The sequence below is a fragment of the Ustilago hordei genome, assembly GCF_900519145.1.
Source record: "Ustilago hordei strain Uho2 genome assembly, contig: UHO2_contig_01, whole genome shotgun sequence".
In the NCBI taxonomy this organism is placed as follows: domain Eukaryota; kingdom Fungi; phylum Basidiomycota; class Ustilaginomycetes; order Ustilaginales; family Ustilaginaceae; genus Ustilago; species Ustilago hordei.
In genome coordinates, this window is record NW_024545270.1 from 171,901 (window position 1) to 195,589 (window position 23,689).

The window sequence follows — 23,689 nt, forward strand, 5'->3', positions numbered from 1 at the left end:
TAGAAGCCACAAAGTCTCACAAACTTGTCTCGAAGACGAAAATTCGGGAGTTAGACGGACAGAGAGATAGCAGCGTCGGTCGGTATTCGGATTTTACAAGCATAAACCCCGCCCTGACTTCTGTGCACGGAGACACACACACACACACACAAAGAGAGAGCTGCCAAACACTGCAACCGCACTTAACCTAGCCCTCCCCCTTCTCATCGTATCAAGCTTTGGTCAACTGGGTCGAAAAAGTTATAAGTAGACTCCCGATCCTCGATGCAAACTTCTGCTCCTTCATCCAATACCACACACACACAAACAAACACAAACCCTCAAGGCAAGACATATCTCTACACACTAGCGCTCATCTTAGCCTTGTTCGCTACCACACTCTACCCTACCTCAACCCCACTCCAAAGTTCAAGTATGACATCAAGCACAGCAGTTCAAGCAGCCAAACTTTCCATCACTCCGCGTCGATGGTTTCAACGTGGTCATGCGGATCATGGATGGCTTAAGACCTTCCACACCTTCAGCTTTGCGAGTTACTTTGATCAAACGCATATGCAGTTCTCCAATCTGCGCGTTATCAACGAAGATCGAGTTGCCCCTGGAACTGGATTTGGAACACACGCGCACAGAGAAGCTGAAATTTTCAGTGTCGTTCTAGGTGGAGCTCTCGAGCATAAGGATTCCATGGGAAACACCGAGATTTTAAAGAGAGGAGATGTACAGTTTACTAGTGCAGGAACGGGTATTAGGCATAGCGAGAAGAATGGGGGTAAAGATGAAGTGCACTTTTTGCAGATTTGGTATACTCCAGACCAGTCGGGGCTGCCTCCGAGATACTACACTACTCATGCATCGGACGAGAGCAAGCGGAACACACTCAAGACGCTCATTAAGCCAGTGTCCACCTTCATCCCCGAAGCAGCCAACAAGACAGGTCTTCTACCTGAAGGCTCTCCTATTCCATCCCACTCAACCCTCGTAACTCGATCTTCCATCCTCTCCCCTGGTGCAAGTGTCACCCACATCATCGGTGCAGACTCAGCCGCAAGGGAGGGTGATGAAAGATGGCTATACATCCACCTAGCCCAACTTTCGGGCTACAAAGATCCACGAAACCCCGAAAACAACATTAAAGGTGAAGCCGAAGTTACGGTGCAAGATGGAAAAGGTGGTAGTGTTGTTCTAAAGGAAGGAGATGGTGCTTATATCAAGGGAGGTAAAGCGGGCGATGGGGTGGAGATCAAGCACACAGGTGTGGAGGATGCAAAGGAGGCTGAATTTGTTCTGTTTGATCTTAAACCCCAAAGTGGCAGGGGATATTGAGGAGGAAGATTGCGGAGGTTATAAATAGGTTGGAAGGATAGATGGCGGCTCGGTTTGTGCCATAAGCTCAGTTATACCACACAAGCAAAAGTAATGCAAGTGCATGTTTCGGAATGATGCTTTGTCTGTGTCAAACTTGTGCGATTACTGAGCTGGTTTGAATGGTTCTCCTTGTGTCGAGATCTTGTTCCTGGCTTGCTCGATAAAACGTGTGATGGAATTGGCTTCAAGGTCTCACTCCCATTCTAACTTTGTGACGTGGAGGCCGAATCCTTCCAATCGTCCCGCAGAGTCAATCAGAGCCGTCTCAAACACCAATAATGTCGCATCAATAAATCAACTGATACTCCGTGTGTGTTCACCACCCAGCTGTGAAGGTTAGATATAGATAACAGGATCGCTCAATCGATTCCTCAACCTGAATCGAGCTCTGACCATAGCTCTTGCTTTCAACCTTGCTGCTTTCAGTCTTGCTGCGCTGAATTTTTGCTGCCCTTCCTCTTTTTTCCCCCCTTTCTCCTTCCCTTTACCCTCGGGCTTCTTCTCTTTCTCGCCCTTCCCCTTCTTCGCAGCTTGTTTCTTCGCATGTGCTTTAGCCTCGCTTTGCACCTGTGCTTCAAAATCAAACCTCTGCCCTCTACTGAACAGCTTCACCCCGCCTTCTCTTACCCCTTTTTGATCCACTAGGATGTACTTGACCGATGAAGTTCCGTACGATTCGTAAAATGCGTCGAGGAGAACTTCTTCCATGATCCGACGGAGACTTCTTGCACCACCACCTCCACTCTTCCCAGGCGAAGAAGGGATGGAACCCATGGCTCGATGTACAACTTCCTCTATCGCCCCCGGCGAAATATGCAAATCAATCCCATTGAGTTTGAACAGTGAAGTGTATTGATCAACGAGGCTGTTCTTCGGTTCGGTCATGACCCTGACGAGGTCATCGAAAGATAGGGGGTTAAGGACAACGGATACGGGGACTCGACCTATGAATTCTGGGATAAGACCGTACTGCTCGAGGTCGACTGGCTCGAGACGGTTGAGAAGGTCGCTCTGACTAAATTCATCCTTTGTTGCTGCTGAATTGGGTGGGATTGACGGTGGTTGTGATCCTGAACCTGATGTAGGAGTGAGGCGTTTACGAATGACATCCTCAATCCCGACAAAAGCACCCGAAAGAACAAACAAAATCGAACTAGTATCCACATTAAACGTCGCAGTCTGCTGCCCTCCCGACGCTCCCCCACTCTTCATCGACATCGACTTCAATGCTACATTATCACCACTACCACCACCATTCACAGCTCTTGCTCCCTTTCGATGATTATACCACGGACCCAACCTTCCTCCTTCACCACCATCGACTTCTGCACCATCTCCCAATCTGTACCCCTCCATCTCCTGCTGACTCTTAACCACCTTCGCTCCCTCCGCGCCACCACCCTGCTGCGCCGCCGCCGTCGCCGCCGTCGCAGCCGCCGCTCCATTCTTATCCGAAACTTGAATCGTCGTCCCTTCCAACACCCTCAACAGCGCCTGCTGCACTCCTTCCCCGCCAACATCTTTCACATTCCCCGCTCCCCCACCGCCAGTACGTCGAAGTTTATCGATCTCGTCGATACAAACGATGCCCCGTTGAGCACGATTTATATCCCACCCAGCCTGAACAAGTAGCCGTTGGATGATGGATTCTACGTCTTCCCCAACGTACCCAGCCATGGTGAGAGGTGTGGCATCGACGTGTACGAATGGTACATCGAGGACTTGTGCGAGTGTGCGGAGGAGAAGGGTTTTACCGGAACCGGAAGGACCGAGGAGGAGGATGTTGGATTTTTCGAAAAAGGGAAGGGTGCCGGGTGAGGTGGAGATGAAGGAGGTTGTGTTCGTGGTTGTTGCTGAAGAAGGTGTTGGTGGTGATGGTTTCATGTTTATGGCAGCGGGGCTGCTGAGAGTAGGCTCTGGTGTTGGTGCTGTTGCTGATGCTGAACCCTCTCGACCACCACTAGCTTGAGGAGTAGTGCTAGCATTAGTAGCAGAAGAGAGTCGCTCTCTTGCCAACTTCAGAGCTCGCTTCATCCTCTCCTCCGCCAATCCAGCCGCATAGGCAGCACGTTCCTGAGGAGACTCCCATTTCTTCTCCACCTCTTCCTCCCACCTTCCCACCTTACCCGCAACTCCACCCTGCATTGTCCTCAAAGTATTCGAAGAGAAATACAATGGCTGACCATCACCAAAGATCCCAATATTCGCCGTCATTCCCCTCTCCTTTCCCCCATCAGTCGTTTTTGGTGTGTAATCAGACAAAACAGTTTTATGCATCCTCCTCGCAGCCTCTGCCAACGCACTCTTCTCTTCCACGTTTCCCCCAATCCCCTCTGATGATGATGCTTTCCCCTGTTCCAGACTCAAGCTAGCTTCTTCAGCCGGAGTCTTCACGGGCACTCTCTCCATCTTTCCCCCTAAATCATCGCCAAACTTGGGCACAAAACCCTTATCACTCCTCGTTGCTGCTTTGTCATCTTCCACGATCGCCGAACTCCCACCCGCGTTGACCAACCACTCCCTCTCCCCCCTACCAAACATCAAATTTCTTGCTGCTTCCCCATGCGGATCCCCAACCCTCTCCGCTTTTCGTTCCTCCTGAATCTTAATGTGCGTCTTCCAACTTTCATCAGTGCTCGCTTCTAACAGCTGCTCATATTTACCTAACCTGATCGATCGGGAATGTGCTTCTGGCAGTGGTGGGTCCTTACCTTGAACCTTTGCCGGTGCTGGGGTTTGCTCCTCTTGCTGTACAGCTTCCTCTTGCTCCATCAGCCGTAACTCAGCTTCCTCTTTCATACGCTGATTACTAGCTACTCGAAGGTAGTGGTTCCACACTCCCACAGCTAATACTTTTTTGGCTTTGGTTTGGCCAACAACATAGGTGTCGAGATGTTTGACGAGTGAGCGGGGGCTGATGGCGGGTACGTCAGAGAGGAGGGTTTGGTTTGCAGATGTGGGTGAGTGGTAGGAACCTTGGGTTGAGTGAGTGGAGTGACGGAGTTGGCGAGGTATTGTTGGGCTACGAGAGAAGTGAGGTCGACCTGCAGGGCTGAGTTGGAATGCGTTTGAAGATGAGAAACGGGAGAGTGATCGAAGTGCGGGTGCTTGTGATGATGTGATGCTGCGCGAAGCAGGTCTTGCTGAGTTGGTGTGAAGGGAGCGTGTGCCGACGATTATGCTGTTGTTCCTTATCCTAGGCAACATAGCTATGATTCTTGCGCTCAACAGAGCTGTGGCGATTGAGACTGATCCAAAGCTTGCAAAGAAAGGATGATATGGCGGGAGATGGAGCTGTGATCTGTTGTCCGCCTTTATGACATCAGAAGGTGCCGTGCGGCTCCACTGGTCGTGTGATGCGACACCTGTGATATTGACGATTGCGCTTGAGCGCTCGTCCCTTCCCTTTGGGGGACGATACCTGAAAGCAGAGTGAACTGCGGCTCGTACTGTCGTTGAAGAGGCCGGTGCCGTCGCAAGGATGATATGGTGATAGTGGATATGTGCAAAGCCTGAGATGTGACACTTGCGGGGTTTAGCTTCCAACTCTGATAGCCGGAAATCGCCGTGCTGCTGCGATGTCACGTGATTGAGCCCGGCTTCTATTTCGTCGTGGCTCGAGCACAACCAAAAGACGCAAAACTCGGGGTTTTCACCGAACCACCGCCTCACACTCCACCACCCATCATCCCCTTTCACACCTCGTCACATCGTAGAGACACTTGTTTTAGGTATAGACGAAACATTTCCATTTGTGAAATGCAAAAACAGAACAACAGAATAGACATCAGATATGCTTCCAGGGAGATTCGAGTGAAAGTGGTCAAAGGCTAGAGCTTCAACTCCTGCAAAATCCGCTTAGCCAACATCTGATACTGCCAAGGATTTCCACCAACCCTTCTGAACTGCAAACCATTGACACCCAACAACAGTGGCACTTTGACGACAAAGATCTCGAATCTCACCGCCAACTCGGTCGCCTGAGCAGCATTCATCGTCTTCGCTTCCACCGCTCCGGTTGGTGATGTGATGATTTGCTCCCCTACCCCAGTGCCAGCAGCATTGTTGGTGACGGCTGTGTCGAGCATGAGGTTGGAATCGCGCGAGCCAGAGCGTCCGAGCATGGAGTTGGCTCCCATCGAATCCGCTCTCTGTCTCGGTGACACAGTCAGCGAAGGCTTAGAAGGTGTCTTCGGTGGCAGTGGGGGCGAAGCCGATCCTTCCACGCCCTTGCCTGCATTCTCGACGTTCTGGAAAGCAGCACTGCTAGTCAAAGAAGGTGTTCGACTGCGCACCGTCCCGGTCATGTTATTGATACTATCAGCCACCGATCCATCTCTTCGAGTTGTACGATCCTTATCCTTACTCCTACCCGATACGAACGATAATCGACTAGGTTTGCGTTTCGGCTGACGACTGTTCTCTTCCGAGGTTGGCGATCTCTCCGCCGCCGCCGCTTCAGCCTCGGCAGCCGCAGCAGCAGCCATCATCTCCAAAGGAAGTCTAGCATTGCCTTTACCCAACGAGTCCGATCCCGAAAAGTCCAGGCTTGGAAGATGCACGCATTCATATCCACCCCGAATCTCGCGGTACTGCACACCGATACGGTCCAGCACTTTCACCAACGATGCGTGGATGACAGTACGAGGCTTGGTAGAGGTAGTCTGAACACTGAACAATCCTTTGAGGAAAATAGGCTTGCTTTCGTTGGCTGATGCACCATTCTGCTGCGATCCAGACCCGCTTGGTGAGGTTGCTCCTCCACCGAAGCGACGACGCGAAGTCGAAGTCAACACGGGAAGCACCTCTGCTTGGCCTGGTGTCGAAGGTCCCATCCAACCTGTGCCAGAGTTGCTGCGACTCACTTGCTGCGAAGGCGAGACCTGTCCTCCTCCCTGTCGGTTGGCTGCATCGCCTTCCCCACTGCCGGGCGCGTTGAACATGTTGAGCGGTGCACTGGTCGACATTGATATTCCCGTGCTGGGACGTGCCGCAGTACCCGTTGACTTGGGCGACATCGATAGACCGGCTGCACGACCGACGGAAGCAGCTCCCATGCTCGTCTCTCGCACTCTCCTCGAGTGTGTACGCGAAGTGGGCATATCTCCCAGGGTTCCAGATCGACGAACAGTAGTGCCGTTGCTGAGAGGAACATCATGATCGTGGGTGGTAAGGTGCTCTTCCGCCTCATCGTAATCGTACACATCGGCGTCCCCGCCCTGATCAGCTTCATCCACACCGCTCAATGCCATGTGAGCGCTGCCACGTCGTCGAGGCTGCTGGTTGTTGCCCAAAAGCATGCCACCCGTGCTCATCCTGCTCTGCTTCTTTCGCTCCCTCGCCTCCGCATCCAACGGTTGCGAAGGAGATCGGCTCATGAACGAGCTGAAGCGACGAGCAAGTGAAGCACCATATCCCAACGTGAAGCTGGTGTTGGCTGTTGCTGCTGCAGGCGCTGGAGAAGACGCTGCGGTACCAGCCTCGGACTTGGTCGGCGTGTTGATGGTCGACATCCTCTTATCGGCACGTGCAGGCGACATGGTCGACATCCTCCTTGCATCCACAGAAGCTGCTTCGGGTGCCGTGATAACACTACCATCTGCGCCCATCCCCGAAGTGCGGCCAGAAGTTGCAGCATTCGAAGGACGACGAGCAGTCAAACTGATACTACGCTTGTGGTTGTTGGCCACAGCCATGCTCGTATCCGGGCTCATCATCGAGTTACGGTGATTCTGAGGCATAACGACCTCCGCAGTAGGTGGTGCCACCGAGAATGACTGTCGCTTTCCTGCAGCACTCGGCGCCGGCACAGACGTCATACCACTAATGCTAGGAGCAAAGACAGCTTCGTTCGGCGAGGGCAAACCCTTTTCGCGCAACGCAGCTTCCATCTCCTCTGCATTGGCACGAGCACGAGGTGGACCAGCCATGATACCCATCGGCCTCGATTTTTCCCGCGAGTCAAAGACGGGCGTGGGAGAAACAGGCGCCGACATCATAGCCGCTACTGAACGAGGCGGTGCAGGTGCAGCCAGCGCTGCTTCTTGACGAGAAGGATCGTAAGCTCGGTGCGAGACGTGCGGTGGTTCGGGCACGCGGACTGCCTCTTGTGGGATGTCGGCAGCTGTAGGCATAGCCCCAACAGATGCGGCTCGAGCACCTGTGCCTGCGCCCACACCAGCGACGCCCGAGGGTGGAACAGGTGGACCAGTGAGCGAGAGGTTGGACGATGCGAAGAACGGGTGACCATAGAGTCGTTCACGCTCCATCTTCTCCTTCACGAGGAAGTAGATTGAAATCAACGGGTGGAAGCCGCGAGTGGGATCCAAAGGCTCTTTACCAAACGGCTTCAAGCCAGTACCTGAGCCAAGGCCATTCGAGCTACCATTCGCTGAACCCACCGACGAGTCGTCCTTGCTGCCAAAAGCCGCTGCCAAAGGATTCGTCGTGAGCTTCTTGCGATAGAACTCGATACCAGAGAATCGTCGAGAGCCTGTCTTAGACTTGACCGTGTCGGATCCACCAGTCGCAGTGAAGCTTCCGCGTGTCGACAGCCTATTGAGAGTGGCCGAGTCAGGCGAGGAACCAATACTGCCAGTGGTGCTGAGACCGTTGAGGCTAGCCGGCAGGTTCTTGAGCTCCCAATGCTGAAGCGATTGCTGGTATCCGTCACTCAAGAGCACCTCCATCAGCTTATTCGTGATCGACTCGGGTGTTCCGAATTCGAATCCAGTCATGCCCTTGATCACCTCCGGATCCAAGTTGTTAGGTCGAAGCGGTGTGCGATCGGGAAGATGCGCGTCAGGAGGACCATCGTAGCCTTTGACCATCCAAGGGTGGGCCAAAACCTCCGAAAGCGTAGCTCGGTTGGCAGGGTTAGTGACCAACATACGCGACAGAATGTGCCTGCACTCTCCACTCAGCCAGGCAGGATACTCGACCTGACCTCGTTTGATCTTGGCATGGAGCGCAGGCATGCTCTGGTCGTCAAAGGGCACCTTACCGCACACTAGCACGTACAACACGATACCGAACGACCAGACATCGACCTCGGGGCCCGTGTAGACCTTTGCGTTGAGCAACTCTGGCGCAGCAAAGTAGAGCGAGCCACAGAAGGTCGAGAGGTGCGAATGAGGAGAGAAGAGGTTGCTAAGACCAAAGTCGATGATCTTGATGTTGCCCGTCTTGGAGATGAGGATGTTCTCGATCTTGAGATCACGATGAACGATGCTGTTGCGGTGACAGTATTCGAGAGCACTGCCGATCTGACGGGCGAACTTGCGTGCGCTTCGTTCCCTCAGACGACCGTGACTGATAATATAGTCGAGCATCTGTCCACCATTGACGTACTCGAAGACCATGTAGTAGTGGTTGGTGTGGATGAACATCTCCCGCATACCGCAGACGTATGGATGATGAAGGAGGATCTGAAGTGAGCCTTCTCGAATAGTACGAGTCTCTTTGGACTGATCTTTGGCGGCGGCTTTGGCCAAGAACGAAGCTGTCGGAGGCGGTGGTGGTGGCTGCGGCTTGCCGTTCTCATCGACGGCACCTCGTGGAGACTGGGCAGCTGCCATCGAGGTGTGGCGTGGGATGATCTTGATCGCCACCTTCTCACCATTGCCCATCCTGACACCGAGCTTGACTTTGCCCATGCTACCAGCACCGAGAGTCTTACCGAGAGCATACTCGCCCAAAAGACGTCGACTACGACGCTCACGGTCACGATCACGGTCACCACGTTCTTTCTCCTTCTCACGTTCGCGTTCCTTCTCTCGTCCCTTTTCTTTGAGCCTCTCTCGCTCTCGCTGTTGTTGCTCCTTGAGCTGTTGCTGTTGCTGTTGCTGTAATTGCTGTTGCTGTAATTGCTGTTGCTGTTGCTGCTGGGCCGCTTGTTGTTGTTGCTCGAACTGGCGTTGCTCCTGTTCACGAGCAGCACGAAGCTGCAAGTGTTGCTGAGAAGCACGATCGACGTTGGTGTCACGCGACGATGCAAAAGTGTCCGTGGCGTCGAATGTATCGCTGCTGCCTTCGTCCACACGCGATTGACCCTGTTGATGACGCTGTGCAGCCTCCATTCGGGCGGCACGCGTCTCTAGCACACTGGCGGGACGAGGTGGTTCGGACGCCATACCTTTGCGATGCCGTTGTGCCGGATCAGCCGATGCAAGTACTGCTGCTGGTGACTCGCTCTGGTAATGTGCGTGGCCGCGGATCGGAGTGAAGGTGGCATCCGGGATGAGTCCATTGCCTGCACGAGCATCGCTCGCGGATGGGTTGTGCGATTGGCGTCTGGCAGCTCTAGCGGCATGATTGCGGCGGATATCGTCGATACTGTCACGATTGCTGTCCATTATGGTGCGATGCGGGTCGGCTTCTGGCGGAGAAAATGGTCCGACAGAGATGGAGGTGGGCATCCTCAATGGCTCAACCCCTGCTGCTGAAGCAGCATCAACAGCTGACTGCCTTGGTGGTGTGCGCAGGGGCGATGAAGCATGGGCGCTGGATGGGGTGGATCCGCCGAGGGGACGAGGAATGTGCTGAGGCGGCAGGGCGTCAACGATGGGAGCGCGATGGTCGACGAGGCTACCCATAGCCGAGCTAGGATGAGGCATGGAAGAAGAGGCTGCACCGTTGTTCATGCCGGGGAGGTAGCTCTGCTCTGCATTGGTTGGACCGCCTGGCAGACCAGGAAGTGGTTTGGCGACATCGGAAGGTCTGCGAGATGAAGAGGCTGACGAGGGATCAGGACGACCTCCTGGCTGAACAAGACCGTACGAGCTTGTAGCTAGCTTCTCGATTCGCCGCGCGCTCGGACTTCCTTGCTGGGAAGGAGGCAGAGATGGAACTTGCGAGCTGCTGGGGTCGAGAGAAGGGTTGGTGAAAGCAGACGACGTGCTGACGGATTGTAGCTGCTGGCTGTCGAGCTGCGAATGTTCTGGTACGCTTGTTAACGGCTGGTGTTGGTCAGCAGAGGGTGGGATAGTACCTGCAAAAGCGTCAGACATGTCGAGCTCGTGCTTTGGTGTATGCATGCGGTCGTAGAATTCCATGGCATCGGTTGAGCCAGGACCGCTAGGCTGCCTCGGATGCATTTCGTTGATCGGAAGTTCTAGTTGGGGGGCGAAGCAAGGCGGCCCCTTTTGTGGGATGTGAGTCTGCGGCTGTCGAGAGGGATCAAGGTCGAGAGGATAGTGCCAAGCTGATATCGACTTGTAGCAGCCTCCTTGAATCAGAATCGAGGACGGAATGGGACCAAGAGGTGCTCGTCTCGGGCTGCGAATGTGAGAAGTCGAATGTGGACAAAGAAGGATATTCTAAGTTGGCGCGATTTGGAGAGACTGCATCGATCTGAAAGCGGAAAGACGAAAGTATCCAGACAGTTGGCGATTAATGTTGCAGGGCAGTCTCAAACGAGGCTCTCACCCTTGTGTTCTCTGGATGGGTCTTCGGAGCGACGTGCTGTGGCTTGTTTTGTTTTGGAAGCAATGACGATGCCAGGATATGAAGATGTGCAAATAAGAAGTGGGTCGCACCGGCGGGGTGCGCGAGGTGTCGAGCAACGAGGTACAGTCGCGTCTCCAGGAAGCAAGCAAGCTTTCTGTTGGTCCTGGCGTGAGCTTATGCTTTCGTGGCTCAGCCGATGGGTACGAGACTGAGAGCTGAAGCTATGCGAGGCTGGAACACTAGCTCTGCGGGAGATCCTTCGGCCTGTCGACGAGTGAAAAGGGACGGGATGCAATTAGGGATGCGCAAATGAAGGAAGAAGAGTTTAATCTTATGTCGTTAAGGATGATGCTGAATGGAGACTGGAGTACAGGCTGGGTCCTTATGCTCGAGTAGTTGCAATCTAACTCGGTGATGACCGGTATTGAGACGGAAAAGAAAGATGGAAGAGGTGGAGAGGATGAGGTTGAGGTTGGGGACGACGAGGCTGAGGATGGATTCCGATGGGGGAAGGTGTCAACTGAATCGCAAGAAAGCAGATGCGGTCTGCAAGAGCTTAGTTGGGTGTGAACGGCGACGACCGAGTCTGAGCGTCTCTCCTTTTGGAAATGGATGGATGCCTGGCCACTGCTCTCACTCAACTTACTGCCTCTCGATGCGAGAGGATTTCGAAGACCGCTTTGAGAAGAGTCTCCAAAAAGAGAGGGGGGCCATCTCTCTCTTTCTCTCTCCCTCTCTCTTTTTTGCTGGTTGCGGCGGCGCGTAGAGCCTCTTCTCGCTTCTTAGGCTCAGTTGTCTCTCTCTCTCTCTCTCTCTCTGCATCTCGAAAAAAGAGAGAGAGAAAAAAAAAAAAAAAAAAAAAAAAAAAAAAAAAAAAAAAAAACAAAAAAAAAAAAAAAAAAAAAGACAGCTGTCTGCACGTGCCATCCATCTTACCTGCTTTCTCTCAGTTTTGCCTCGATTGTTAGCTTTCTAACAGCATTTGCTGCTCTACCTAAGCATCAGAGGCACTATGGCGGAGTGGTTATCGCGTAGCACTCGAATTCTTCGGAATTGGATCCAACACTCTTAAAATGCTATTCCCCCTGGGAGCGCAGGTTCAAATCCTGCTGGTGTCGATTTTTTTTTTTTTTTTTTTTTAGCCGTTCAACCTCTGATTTTCGAATCTACAAACGTGGAAGATCGAGGGGCACCCCCTCCAACTTTTTGGAGCAAGATCTATGAGAAAATGGCCGAGTTATGCTAAAACTCAAATTTTTCGAGATGGTGTAACTGACAGTAACTGTGTCGCTCCTAATCATCTCGACCTTCCGACATCACAACTCCTCACCAGACTCAACAAGGATACTCAGCAGACCACAGTGCACCCCAACGTATCAAGATCCAACAGCATCGGCACCTTTGCAAGCTCCAAGGCCAGCAAACGTCGCTTTCGCACCCTCCGTATCCATCCATCCATCCGCAAACGGCTCGACTTCGACTCAATGAAATCGCGACTTTCGCGAACTTCGCTACTTTGCCGACGCTGGGGAGGTCAGCATAGCAATGCCAGGCAAAACCAGCACCTTGTTTGTTATGATCCATTAACACAACTCCTCAATACCTTCCTCAGCAACAGCTCTGGAGAGCCTGATCACGACGGTGTCATAGGGCTGGATGCGCAGAAGCAGGAAGAACGGATGTCATATGAAGAGGAGCACAGGAATCACAGGATTGGGCAAAATAAGGGTTATGGCAGAGTTAATTGAGATCTGTAGTAGAAGTGGTTCTATGACAGATCTCACCCAAATCAGCACAAGTGGGAGTTTACTATGAATCCCACCAGAATTGGTAGTATCTTGATCATAGGATAGATCTCACCAGGGTGGGAGAGATCAAGCCAATTGTCATAAGCCTCACAGCAGGACAAGACATTGGAAGGCACTGGGGTTGCCACCCTGATGAAGCAGGGGGCCAACCCAACAATGGAGTTGGAGCAAGGGGGTGGGCAAGATGAGGAAAAGGGAGCAAGTTGCCACCCAGATGAAGTGGGAATGGCCCCTGTTGTGGATGAAGCAGCACAAGGACCAGCCATCCACATAAGGTGAGAGAAGCAATGTCAAGGGACAGCATCACAAGGTGGATGGAAAGGAGAGGGAGGATGGGGAGGAGGAGGAGCAGTGTCAAAGAGGCCTCCTCAAGTGGGAGTAGCATCACAGGTGACATTGTGGGAGTGGATATATAACCATGCTCCTCATCATAGCAAGTAGGTGGATCTCCATCCACTCTACACCATATCATACTAGTTATAACTTTCACTTAAGTATACTTAGTAGTCTGTCAACAGTAGCAATCATAAGACATTGCTCCTATTGTAGCATGTGTGTTGTATCACAGCTCATTGACATTGATTGACATTCCAAAGGTGGTTCATTCTGAAGTCCAGCTCTCTCAATCATTAGAACCAAAGGCAGTCATCCACTGCAGTCTGGGGATCACTTCAAGCACTCAGTTGACACACTGGACACTTGTGTCAGCACCAACCACATCCATCACACCAGACCATTGGAGTCATAGCAATCCATCCATCATTATCAATCGTGCTGAGCTACCTCTGGACAGAGTGTCCACAGCAGTCAGTTGAAACCTGCAATAGCAATCAATCTATCACATATTTGAGTGAGAAAAGTCATAGAGGCCTTCTACAGCAGATCTTGACAAAAATCATAATCCATGGTATCTTACCACATATCTTGACAGGATCTGTAATAGAAGTGGTTTGTCATGGGCCTGAATGCTCAAGAAGCAGGAGGGTCACTGGTTCATATGGAGGGAGCACAGGTATCAGAGATCTAGTTGATACCAGTGGAGAGCATGGTTGTAGTGCAGTCTCCATGGAGACCATGGACTTCCACAGACTCACATGCAAAGGAGGACTGGGCCCATATGTGAGGAGGGCCAGGCACAGCCACAAAGAGGACCAAGCTCAAGGAGCATGCAGATGGTTACCACTCAGGGGCTCGAGAGACAAGAGTCAAAGGAACTGTCACCAGTCAAAGGAGAAGGAGCAGTGTATAGGAAACCAGCAAGCAGGTCCTGAGGAGGAGGAGGAGCAGTGTCGAAGGAGTCGACACTGCTCAAGAGGCACAAGGGTGCCAAGCAAGCAGGATAGCAAGGAGGAGGAGCAGTGTCGAAGGAGTTGATAGCTCAAGGAGGACAGGAGTGGTGCTAGAGGGGCCCCCTGTACAGTACTCGATGAAGAAGGTACTCTCTGGAGAGAGAGCAGGAGCAGCAATGCTGGCAATGCTGTGAAGAGGTATATAACCATACTTTCTCATCATCAAAGGTCGAGTGGATCCTCATCCACTCTACACACACCATAACTAGTTATCACTTCAGCATAAGTATACATTAGTTTCAGTCAGCATAGTAGTAATCTATCGAGATTGCTCCTCATTGTAGTGTGTGTGTTGTATCACCACTACCTGACATCTGAAGGTGGTTCATAGCAAACCAGTGGTCCAGATTAAGATAGAACTGAAGGCAGTAGTCCACTGTGGTCTGGGGATCACTTCAAGCATCAGTCAACACACTGGACACTCATGTTGATGCCACCAACCTTATCACCAACACCATCAATTTCATCATCATCAACACTCACACCAGACCTTGGTGTCAACATAACCTTCATACTGATATTGATCATGCCAAGCTACCCCTGAACGGAGTGTCCACAGAGGTCAGCCAAAACCTATGATAGCATATACAATGAATGCCACCCACTGTCATTGTGCAACTTGATAGTTGCCAAGCAACATAGCTCATTGAGACTGATACTGAGACAAAAGCTGTCGCCCAGTTTGATAGTCACCAAGTATCTTGACAGACCGACCTGGGTTTCAGGCGCGAGACCCCTGACACGGTTCTACTACAGATATCAGGTTTCAGGTGCGAGACCCCTGACAATCGCCATCCCCTGCGAGATCTATTGTACAATCGCAATACTACAGATTTCGGTGGGCTCCTGTGCTCCTCTTCATATGACTTCGGATCTTCCTGCTTCCTGCGCATCCAGTCCCATGACACCTGCCTTGACATGGCATCACAGTTCATTGATGCATGATCTTCAAAAGCAAATGTTTCAGGTGCTGTTCACTTCCACTGGCTGACAGCAGGAGGACACAACTGCATGCTCCAGGCACTATGAGAGGATGGCCAAGGACTACAATGCAATGTTGGAACAAGGCCAGTTGTCCAGGCAACATTGCCAATTGTCAACACCTTCACATCCCTAGCACCTGTTAATTGTCATACTTAGTGAAATCCTTCCACAAAAGACTTGATTGACTATGACCATCTGTAACAGTGTGAAACACATGCTAACATGATACCAACAAGCTTCAGTATTAATAGCATACATGATATATTGAATTAATTGCCACCTTTGCTGTGGATGCGTTTTTAGAAACACATGTTTTTTGGATGCTCCTAAAAGGGGTGTTCAAAAATGGGTAAAAGTTGTCAAAATTGAGAAACATGTGTTTCTAAAAACACTCAAAAATTGATACCCCCTTTTGTGCAATCATACAGTTGCATCCAAAATTGCCCAGCATCTTTTAGGATAATTAAATGCTCATCACCACACATCAACTTCACTTCTCAAGAGCAGGTATCCTCAATGAAGTGTAGCTTGTGACATATTGTTGGAAAGCTGAGATTGAGAGCTACAAGTACATATAAGTTTTGTTGTAATTGGACCAAATTTGTGCACAGTGGAAGTGCCATGACTTTTTTTGAGTGTAAAGCTCCTCCTAAATTACTATATACTATACTTTAGTATTTTGTATGACCCCCTTGTGTAACCCTTACAGCCTGTAACATCCTGGGTATTGACTTTATGAGTGCCTGGACTGATTCCTTGGGAAAAGTTGCCCAAAACCTGTTGATAAGCTGCAATGAGTTGAGCTTTATTGTTGATAGTATATCTTTGCTGATATAGCTGCTTTTTCAGCTGCTGCCACACATGTTCTATAGGATTCAGGTCTGGAGACATTGCAGGCCAGGGCAATACATTGAGTTTGACCTCCTCCAGGTACTCCTTGGCAACTTTGGCAGTGTGAGGGTGGGCATTGCCTTGCTGAAAGATCAATTCAATGTAATGCTCTGAATTCAGTTTGTCATCTATATAGACCATTAGACCTAGGTCTGCCCAGGTCATACACCCCCAAATCATGATGCTGTGGCCACCATCCTGCAGTGTAGGTATATATATATCATAGTTGACATCCCTGGACCAGTATTGCTTTTCCAAGCCCTTTCCAAAGCATTGAACCTTGCATTCATCACTCCAGATGACATTCTTCCATTGTTCAACAGTCCAATGTCTATACTCCTTGGCAAACACCCTCCTTGCCTTCCTATGTTTATCTGTGAGCAAGGGTTTTCTTCTTTTTGGCCTAAACTTAAGTCCAGCTTGCTTCAGCATGTGTGTAATGGTTTGTCTGGACAAATGAAGTTGATAGTGTTGTAGCCAGTAGGCTGAAGCTTCAGTAGCTGAAGTATAAGAATTCTTGCTAATTCCTCTGGTGAGTAATGCCTGTTGGTGCAAGGAGAGGAGGAGGGGCCTGTTACAGGATCAGGAAATCGGGTAACCAAACCAAACATAGTGAGCAGCAAAACCACTACACCAGCTAGATCCTTAGCTGGTGTACCTGATTCACACAACACTGAAGTATAAGCATTTTTCACTCCCAAATGCTCTGGACTCAGAGAACAGAATTCCTATTCTGGTGACAGGGCCTTCCAGGGGTCCTTTTCACATATTCACTCTCTGGTACCTGTTTTGCCAGTTCAGCAATGCTGGATTTGTTGATAGACAGTTTAGTTGCTATCTCCCTTGTTGAGAAACCTGCTTGGAGCAGCTCTTTGACCTGTAATAGGTGAGTGGTGGTGTATTTAGTCCTCCCCATATTGATTTTTTGCTTTCCTTGCCATGTTGACAGCAGTATTGCCATATGATGTCCTAAGCTTGTCAAAACACCCTGAAACATCTTTGTTTATATCATACTACAATTATATGAAGTTTTGAGCATGGTCTATTAGCTCAATTCTGTGCAAAGTGATAAGTTACACAAGGTACAGAATTAATTGAGGAGGAGGAGGGGCTTCAAAGAGTGCCAACCTAAATTCCAGCATATTCTTTGGTGGGACCACCCTTTTTTTCTCACATATTCTAATAGCAGGCTATCCAAGCTTTGCAACCATACCACACAAAGTGGCTGTTGTCAAAGAGAACAAAGAGTACTGGTCATCATCATGAAAAGGACCTGAGAACACCATATCAAATTAATTAGATGCCAGGCAATTTTGGACAAAACTGTATTTCACATAAAAATCTTATGTAAGCTCACCCAAAATTGAAAAACAAACAAACATGTGTTTCTGAAAATGCACCTCCACACCAGGTAAAATGATCACCCTATTTTGGTTACTCTCCAAAATGAAGTGCAGGTGTGCATCTGCTTGCTTCCCTCCTCCTCAAATTCACTGCTTCATCACACTGGTGCACCATGTCCTTCATCACCAACAAAGTATTTGATGCTGGAAGCCAGTATGATTCTCTTTCCCCCTCTCCAACCCCCTCATCCAACATAGAGCAAGAAGATGGTGGGCCTGCTGTGTTTTCACTTCCAACGGGCAGCAGCACAATCCTCCCTTACCCTTTGTCACAGGGTCTGCACAGAAGACCCTGGACAGGCATTGGGTGTGTTGTGCACACAAAATGCGAGTTCTGGTACCTCCACTGTGGTCCGGATACTTCAACCAATAGCTTCCTACAACTGCCAAAGCATCATGAACACTGCTATGACAGGTGTCATCATACTATACATCCATATAGTCATCAAGTCAATCCAAGGATATCAAGATCATAAAGCATGCTATGTGTCAGGGGTCTCGCGCCAGAAACCCAGGTCGGTCTGTCGAGATACTCGGTGACTATCAAACTGTGCGACAGCTATTGTCTCAGTATTGGTGACTATCAAGTTGCACAGTGACAGCAGGTGGCGTTTGTGGTATATACTATCATAGGTTTCGGCTGACCTCTGTGGACACTCTGTTCAGGGGTAGCTCGGCACGATCAATATCTATGTTATGATGACACCAAGGTCTGGTGTGGGTGTTGATGATGATGAGGTTGATGGTGTTGGTGATGAGATTGGTGATGTTGATGATAATGAGGTTGATGGTGTTGGTGATAAGGTTGGTGGCGTCAACACGAGTGTCCAGTGTGTTGACTTGATGCTTGAAGTGATCCCCAGACCGCAGTGGACTACTGCCTTCGGTTCTATCTTGATCCGGACCACTAACCTGCTATGGGTGCCTTTGGACGTCAGGTAGTGGTGATACAACACACACACTACGATGAGGAGCAACCTTGATAGATTGCTGCTATGCTGACTGAAACTAATGTATACTTATGCTGAAGTGATAACTAGTTATATGGTGAGTAGAGTGGATGAGGATCCACTTGACCTATGATGATGAGAAAGCATGGTTATATACCTCTTCACGGCATTGCCAGCGATGCTGCTCCTGCTCTCTCTCCAGAGAGTACCTTCTTCATCGAGTACTGCTCAGGGGCCTCTCCTGCTTGGCAACCCTGTGTCTCTTGAGTGGTGTCGACTCCTTCAACACTGCTCCTCCTCCTCATGACCTGGTGTCGACTCCTTCAACACTGCTCCTCCTCCTCATGACCTGGTGTCAACTCCTTCAACACTGCTCCTCTTCCTTTGACCAGTGACAGTTCCTTTGACTCTTGTCTCTCGAGCCCCTGAGTGGTAACCATCTGAGCTTGGTCCTCTTCGTGGCTGTGCCTGCTCCTTGAGCTTGGTCCTCTTCGTGGCTGTGCCTGGCCCTCCTCGCATATGGCTCGGTCCTCCTTTGCATGTGAGTCTGTAGGAGTCCATGGTCTCCATGGAGACTGCACTATGACCATGCTCTCTACTGGGGTTGACTAGATCTTTGATACCTGTGCTCCTTCCATATGAACCCATGACCCTCCTGCTTCTTGAGCATCCAGGCCCATGACACTATGCTACCTCTGAATGGAGTGTTTGCGGTGGTTAGTCGAAATCTGCTGGATGACAGTTTTCCAGCATTTCTCAATGAAATTGGTCAGAAGGAGCTTACTAGACAGATTTCACCGAAATCGGTCAGAACCAGCTTTTCCAACAGATTTCGGGTTTCAGGCACACAACCGCTGACACTCGCCTGCGCTGGCTTGGGGGTCATTCTCTTCTACCATGATCAAATGTGAATGTTGTAGGTTCAAGCCCCACATTGGGAGCCAGTTGAAATTGGATACACCACTTGAATGGGGCCACAAACAGGCACCCTTCGGACAGGTATATCTCTACAAAAGGTCTTGGTATTTCAAGGAAATGGAGGCTACAAAACATGAGTTTATATACCTTTATGGCTACCAACACTCGCTCTTTGAGCCACAGCGACAGACCATGCATCCAGTGGGATCTTCACTCATAACTGTTGCCATGTCAATGTACCCCCTGCATACCTCATATCTCGGTGTCAAGCCTTGAGAATAAGCTGCATGTGCTCCCATGAGCTTTGCCTTTATCTCATCTACGTTGACACCCTGCTTTACTTCGGCCTCCCGGTCCCAAACGCTCCAATCTAACATGTCGGGCTACGCATCTTCAACTTTGCGTCATTTACTTGATTTCACCTTTCCTTGTTGAGGAATCACGGTTGTGTCAAGATAGCGAGCAATCAAATCGTATATCTTTAGGAGCTAAGTACAAAGTGATGTCATGAACTATATATGCCTTTACATTGGTCTCTGCATGTGTGTGAATAGATGACATGGCATGTGTGGCTGCATGCTGTTACTAAGTGGGATAGGGGACCTTGGTGGGTGGTGTTGATTGTTGGTGGGAGTTGATGGGTGGCGACGTTGGAACGAGGTTTGCGAAAATGCAAACGTATGACTAAGCGTTCGTGTGCAGTCGTGTGTTTTCACTTTCCTGTGCCTTGACGAGACACTTGAATTTTAGTGTGTCTTCTGGCATTTTCGCCTCCTCGCCGACCTCTTCCGACGACCGGCGAGGAGGTGTGACCTTGACTTCGACCTGACGCTTGGCTCGTGAAATGGGTGAAATGGGCAGCACGAGGCATCAGAGCTGTCATCGCCAGTAGGAGAGCACTTCTTCTTCTCCACTTCTCCGCATCGCACGGTAACCAACACAGACACACACAGAGAAAGCTTCCGGAGATCTCGTCACTGGACATGGCTCCAACGTCGCATCTTCGAGCCGGATTGCTTCGGTCATTTGCCGCACCTCACACAGGTCTCCCCTGACACACGACACACTCTCATCAGACTGTAACTGTCTTGTGATACTGCAAAGGGTATGTCCTTTTAGTGCTGAGCAATCGGTCGTCTTTTTGGATGTGCCGACCTTAGAGATGATGCTGTTTTTGTTTGATGCGCTCACCTTTCGCTGTTGGCAGCGTCACCACCCTCGTTTCCTTCCTCGCCATTATCGTTCTCATCTTCTTCTTGCTGTTGTTCTTCATCCTCCTCCTCATCGCCATGTGCCTTCTCATAAAAGCCTCGATGACTCCAGAACAGCCCAATAGCTCCCATAACTGCGAGCGCGGCAAACGAAGCTTTGAACAACCAAACCAGCTCAGGATGACCCCTCTCCAGCGCCACCCCAAATACGAACGAGGTAAGCAGCGGAACGATCGCAGTCACCACTGTGACGAGGATCTGATGAGCTGCTAGTGCCTTTGTCTGGTCGTCCTCTGAGACAGCGTTAACCACAAGCGCTGTCCTCACCGACGTCGAGCCTGAAGAAATTTGCAGAAGCACCACTGAAATTACCAAAGGGATCCATGGGCTAGACCACCACAGCGCCTCTTGCTTTCCGCCATCATCGTTTGCACGTGGCGAGGTGGTGGGTGCCTTCGAGGAGCTCGTCATCATCAGGAAAGAAGCAAGCGCCAACATGTACGATCCGACCATGATCGAAATGTCGAGCTTGCCTCGTTGAATCTTCTTGATCAGATCAGCAGGCGTGCTTGCAAATACCGAATGCGTCTCCCAGTTGCTGCTGCCAATGGTGAAACCCGATGCCATCGAGCTCCGCTTATTGGATCTGAGATGCGAGTGGCCCAAAGATGCCGCTGCTTTGTACGAAGGACGCCGTCTCGCGGGTCTCGCTTCTATCCGACTGTCTGCTCCATCACTCTCGGCATTGTTTTCTCGGCCATAGTCTCGTGCTGACACGCTGCCATACTGTGCGCCCAGTGAGCCCCCACGAAGAATACGCGAACACTCTTGCCCATTTGTAGAGTCGTCTTGATTGGTACCGTTTCCCGCCGCAGCCTTTCGGCGCTGTTGAGCAGCTTCCTTCAGCTTGCGGACCTGCTTGCGTCGCCTTGCCAGTCCAATCTTGGCAACATACCTTCGAGCCAATGCAACACCGGGAGGAAAGATGGCAGTCAAGAAAAGTGCACGCGTACTCTGCAGCACACTGATGAGGTAGCCGTTCTGCAGCACGTCGAATCCGAAGCGCTCGCTGTTGTACAGGAGCAGCAGTGGCACCATGAATGCCTGATACGTCTCTTCGAACACCACCACAGCTGCCAAATTAAGCAGACGGAAATCCCATCGTGTTTGCATCTTACCTTGGATGGCTGTCGACAGCTCGGCTTGTTGACCTTGTTCTGGCGTGTGCCCGGTGTGACGGGCCTGCGTCGGCGATAGAGGCGCTTCGATCGCATCGTTCTCGGTCGTCGGTGCGTAATGTCTTCGCTTCGGCCAAAAGATGACGAGCGGACGTAGGAAGTTGAGCTTGTGCAATCGAGAGCGCCATTTGAACTTGGATGTATCGCGGTCGGTGTGGCACGTTGACCAAGTCACGTTCGACTCGTTCTGCTCATCCCCCGTATCGCCATTAGCTTCTTGACCGTTTGTATCCGCGTCTCCTTCCAACAACCCTGACTCAGTCTCATCCGAGTGCAGCCACTGGTCAACGAACGTGTGCTCCGCTCCTGACTTGCTCTCTGGGACGATCAGCAAAATGTATGCAACAGCCAAGATCATCAGTCCGCAGTCGGCGTAGAAGGGCGCAAAGAACTCGTTGGTGAGGCTGGCCAACAGACCACCCAATGCGCTCGAGGGGAAAGCACCGATCTGACCGAATCCTTCGATGAAGCTGAGCGCCCCTGCTCGCTGTGCTTCTGAAGTGGTGTCAACGACGTAGTCCTGGATTGCAATACGAAGAGGTGCACCTGCCGAGGCTTCTGATAGGACAACTGCACAGTACAGCACAACAGCTCCGGCGACTGGTGGAAGGACGACCGCGAAACGGAACACGAGGATGGCGAGAGCGATGAGCATATGCGCCATGAGCAGCAGTGGCTTGCGACCAAAGCGGCGAGAGAGTGTAGATGCACGAGACAGGGTCATGAGACCAAGCAAAGCGCCCACTGTTACCATCGCCGCTGAGTACGAAGACGTCGACTTCTGTACCCACGGTAACGAGCATCGTCGGGGGTTGGGAAGCTCGGGTGCCGGAGGTAGCTTCATTATCGTTGTTGTTGTGCTTGATCCAGCTGCGAACAGGTTGTGCAAGGCGCCTACCAACCGTGAGCCCTTGTGACCGGCGGGCTCGTCACGAATGGACGGGTCGTATACTTCGCACATGATGTAGGTATAAACCTTAAACATGGACGCGAGAGGCATGCCACTTGCCAGGCTGCCCAAAAGTGTCACCACAGCCATGTGGTATGGGCTTGGACGCCCTGAGCGAAAAGCTTGGGATACATCACGGATGGTCTGCGCTGGAGCTGTGGCTTCCGATCCATCTTCGGTACCGTCGAACGACTCCTCGGTGTTGGTGGATATGCGAGAGTAGCGAGAATCCTGGCTTTTTCCGAGCGGCTGTCTTGCTGAAAGGGATGAGCTGGAACGGTGGCGTGTCTGTAACGGCGATGTCGGCCTCGTACCGGTTGGAGAGCGAGGACTTGACATCAGATGGATAGCAAGTCAGGCGAGCGTATCAGCTCACCCGTCGCACGAAGTACAAGGCCGAGCGGCTGTCGTCAGACCCAGGTGCTGGCTTCGATGTATACGAGATGGTAACCGGAGTATCTATCAGCAGGTCATCTGTAGATGCGCTGCTGTGTCGCCCCGCTGTTGACACTGTTGTGCCAGTGTTGGTCCTAGTCGAGCCAAGCTCGAAAAAGAGCAAGGGTCGGGTGGATAGCTTGGTGTTATTTCAAAGCTTGGTGACACGATCGATCGCTACTAGTTCCTTTCGGTGGAGGCTTGCGAGACGGTGTTGGTGATGACGATCGCTGCGTGTGGTGGGAAGCAGGTCAAGGATCGAAGCGAGAGAGCATTCAAGTATGGATTTGGCATTCGCAAAACTAAACGAGAGCAGCGGTCCAAGCGACCGGTCGGATGACCTCGCTTTGCAACACCCTTGCTTGCTTGCTTCTTCCTCAACGCAGAACACAAACTCGGCTCTCATTCGTGCCTGTCCTCACGTCACACCAAGAGGCAGGAGAACCGCAAAGAAGGGTCGCTTAAGATCAACCGCGAAACATGCCAAGTCAGCTTTTGCTTTTTGATGAGTCGACTCGGGCCGAGCGAGACTCTCTGGCAGCGACGGCAAAGCGATCTCGCCAGCTGGAAGACTTGAAGCTCTTGAACATCGAACCAGCTTCAACAGCGCCGCTGAAGACATGGTGGCCAGGAAAGATGAGAGATGCTCCTTGCTTGACTTGAGGATCATGACCGAAATTCAAAGTGTAAGGTTGTGTTTAGCTAACATTCGCCAAGTTAGATTTTGGTCGCGTGGCTTTG

General features: G+C 51.1%; 4 protein-coding genes and 1 non-coding gene across 5 annotated transcripts; 2 read left to right on the top strand and 3 right to left on the bottom strand.

Annotated features, from left to right (window-relative positions):
* Positions 1 to 414: 414 nt before the first annotated feature.
* On the top strand, positions 415 to 1,323 carry UHO2_00039 (uncharacterized protein; the record flags this gene model as incomplete). Its single annotated transcript, XM_041556659.1, has 1 exon — positions 415 to 1,323. The coding sequence occupies one exon, from the start codon at positions 415 to 417 to the stop codon at positions 1,321 to 1,323; it is 909 nt and encodes a 302-aa protein (XP_041412593.1).
* A 378-nt stretch (positions 1,324 to 1,701) lies between these two features.
* Positions 1,702 to 4,572, bottom strand: UHO2_00040 (uncharacterized protein; the record flags this gene model as incomplete). The annotated part of the gene is made up of 1 exon (XM_041556660.1): positions 1,702 to 4,572. The coding sequence occupies one exon, from the start codon at positions 4,570 to 4,572 to the stop codon at positions 1,702 to 1,704; it is 2,871 nt and encodes a 956-aa protein (XP_041412594.1).
* Positions 4,573 to 5,195: 623 nt separating this feature from the next.
* On the bottom strand, positions 5,196 to 10,460 carry UHO2_00041 (uncharacterized protein; the record flags this gene model as incomplete). The annotated part of the gene is made up of 1 exon (XM_041556661.1): positions 5,196 to 10,460. One exon carries the CDS (start codon positions 10,458 to 10,460, stop codon positions 5,196 to 5,198), a length of 5,265 nt encoding a protein of 1,754 aa, XP_041412595.1.
* A 1,358-nt stretch (positions 10,461 to 11,818) lies between these two features.
* tRNA-Ser(CGA) lies at positions 11,819 to 11,930 on the top strand. Its single transcript has one exon. It is a non-coding gene; the product is annotated as a tRNA-Ser (tRNA).
* An 8,372-nt stretch (positions 11,931 to 20,302) lies between these two features.
* UHO2_00042 (uncharacterized protein) lies at positions 20,303 to 22,852 on the bottom strand (the record flags this gene model as incomplete). The annotated part of the gene is made up of 1 exon (XM_041556662.1): positions 20,303 to 22,852. One exon carries the CDS (start codon positions 22,850 to 22,852, stop codon positions 20,303 to 20,305), a length of 2,550 nt encoding a protein of 849 aa, XP_041412596.1.
* Between the last annotated feature and the right edge of the window lie 837 nt (positions 22,853 to 23,689).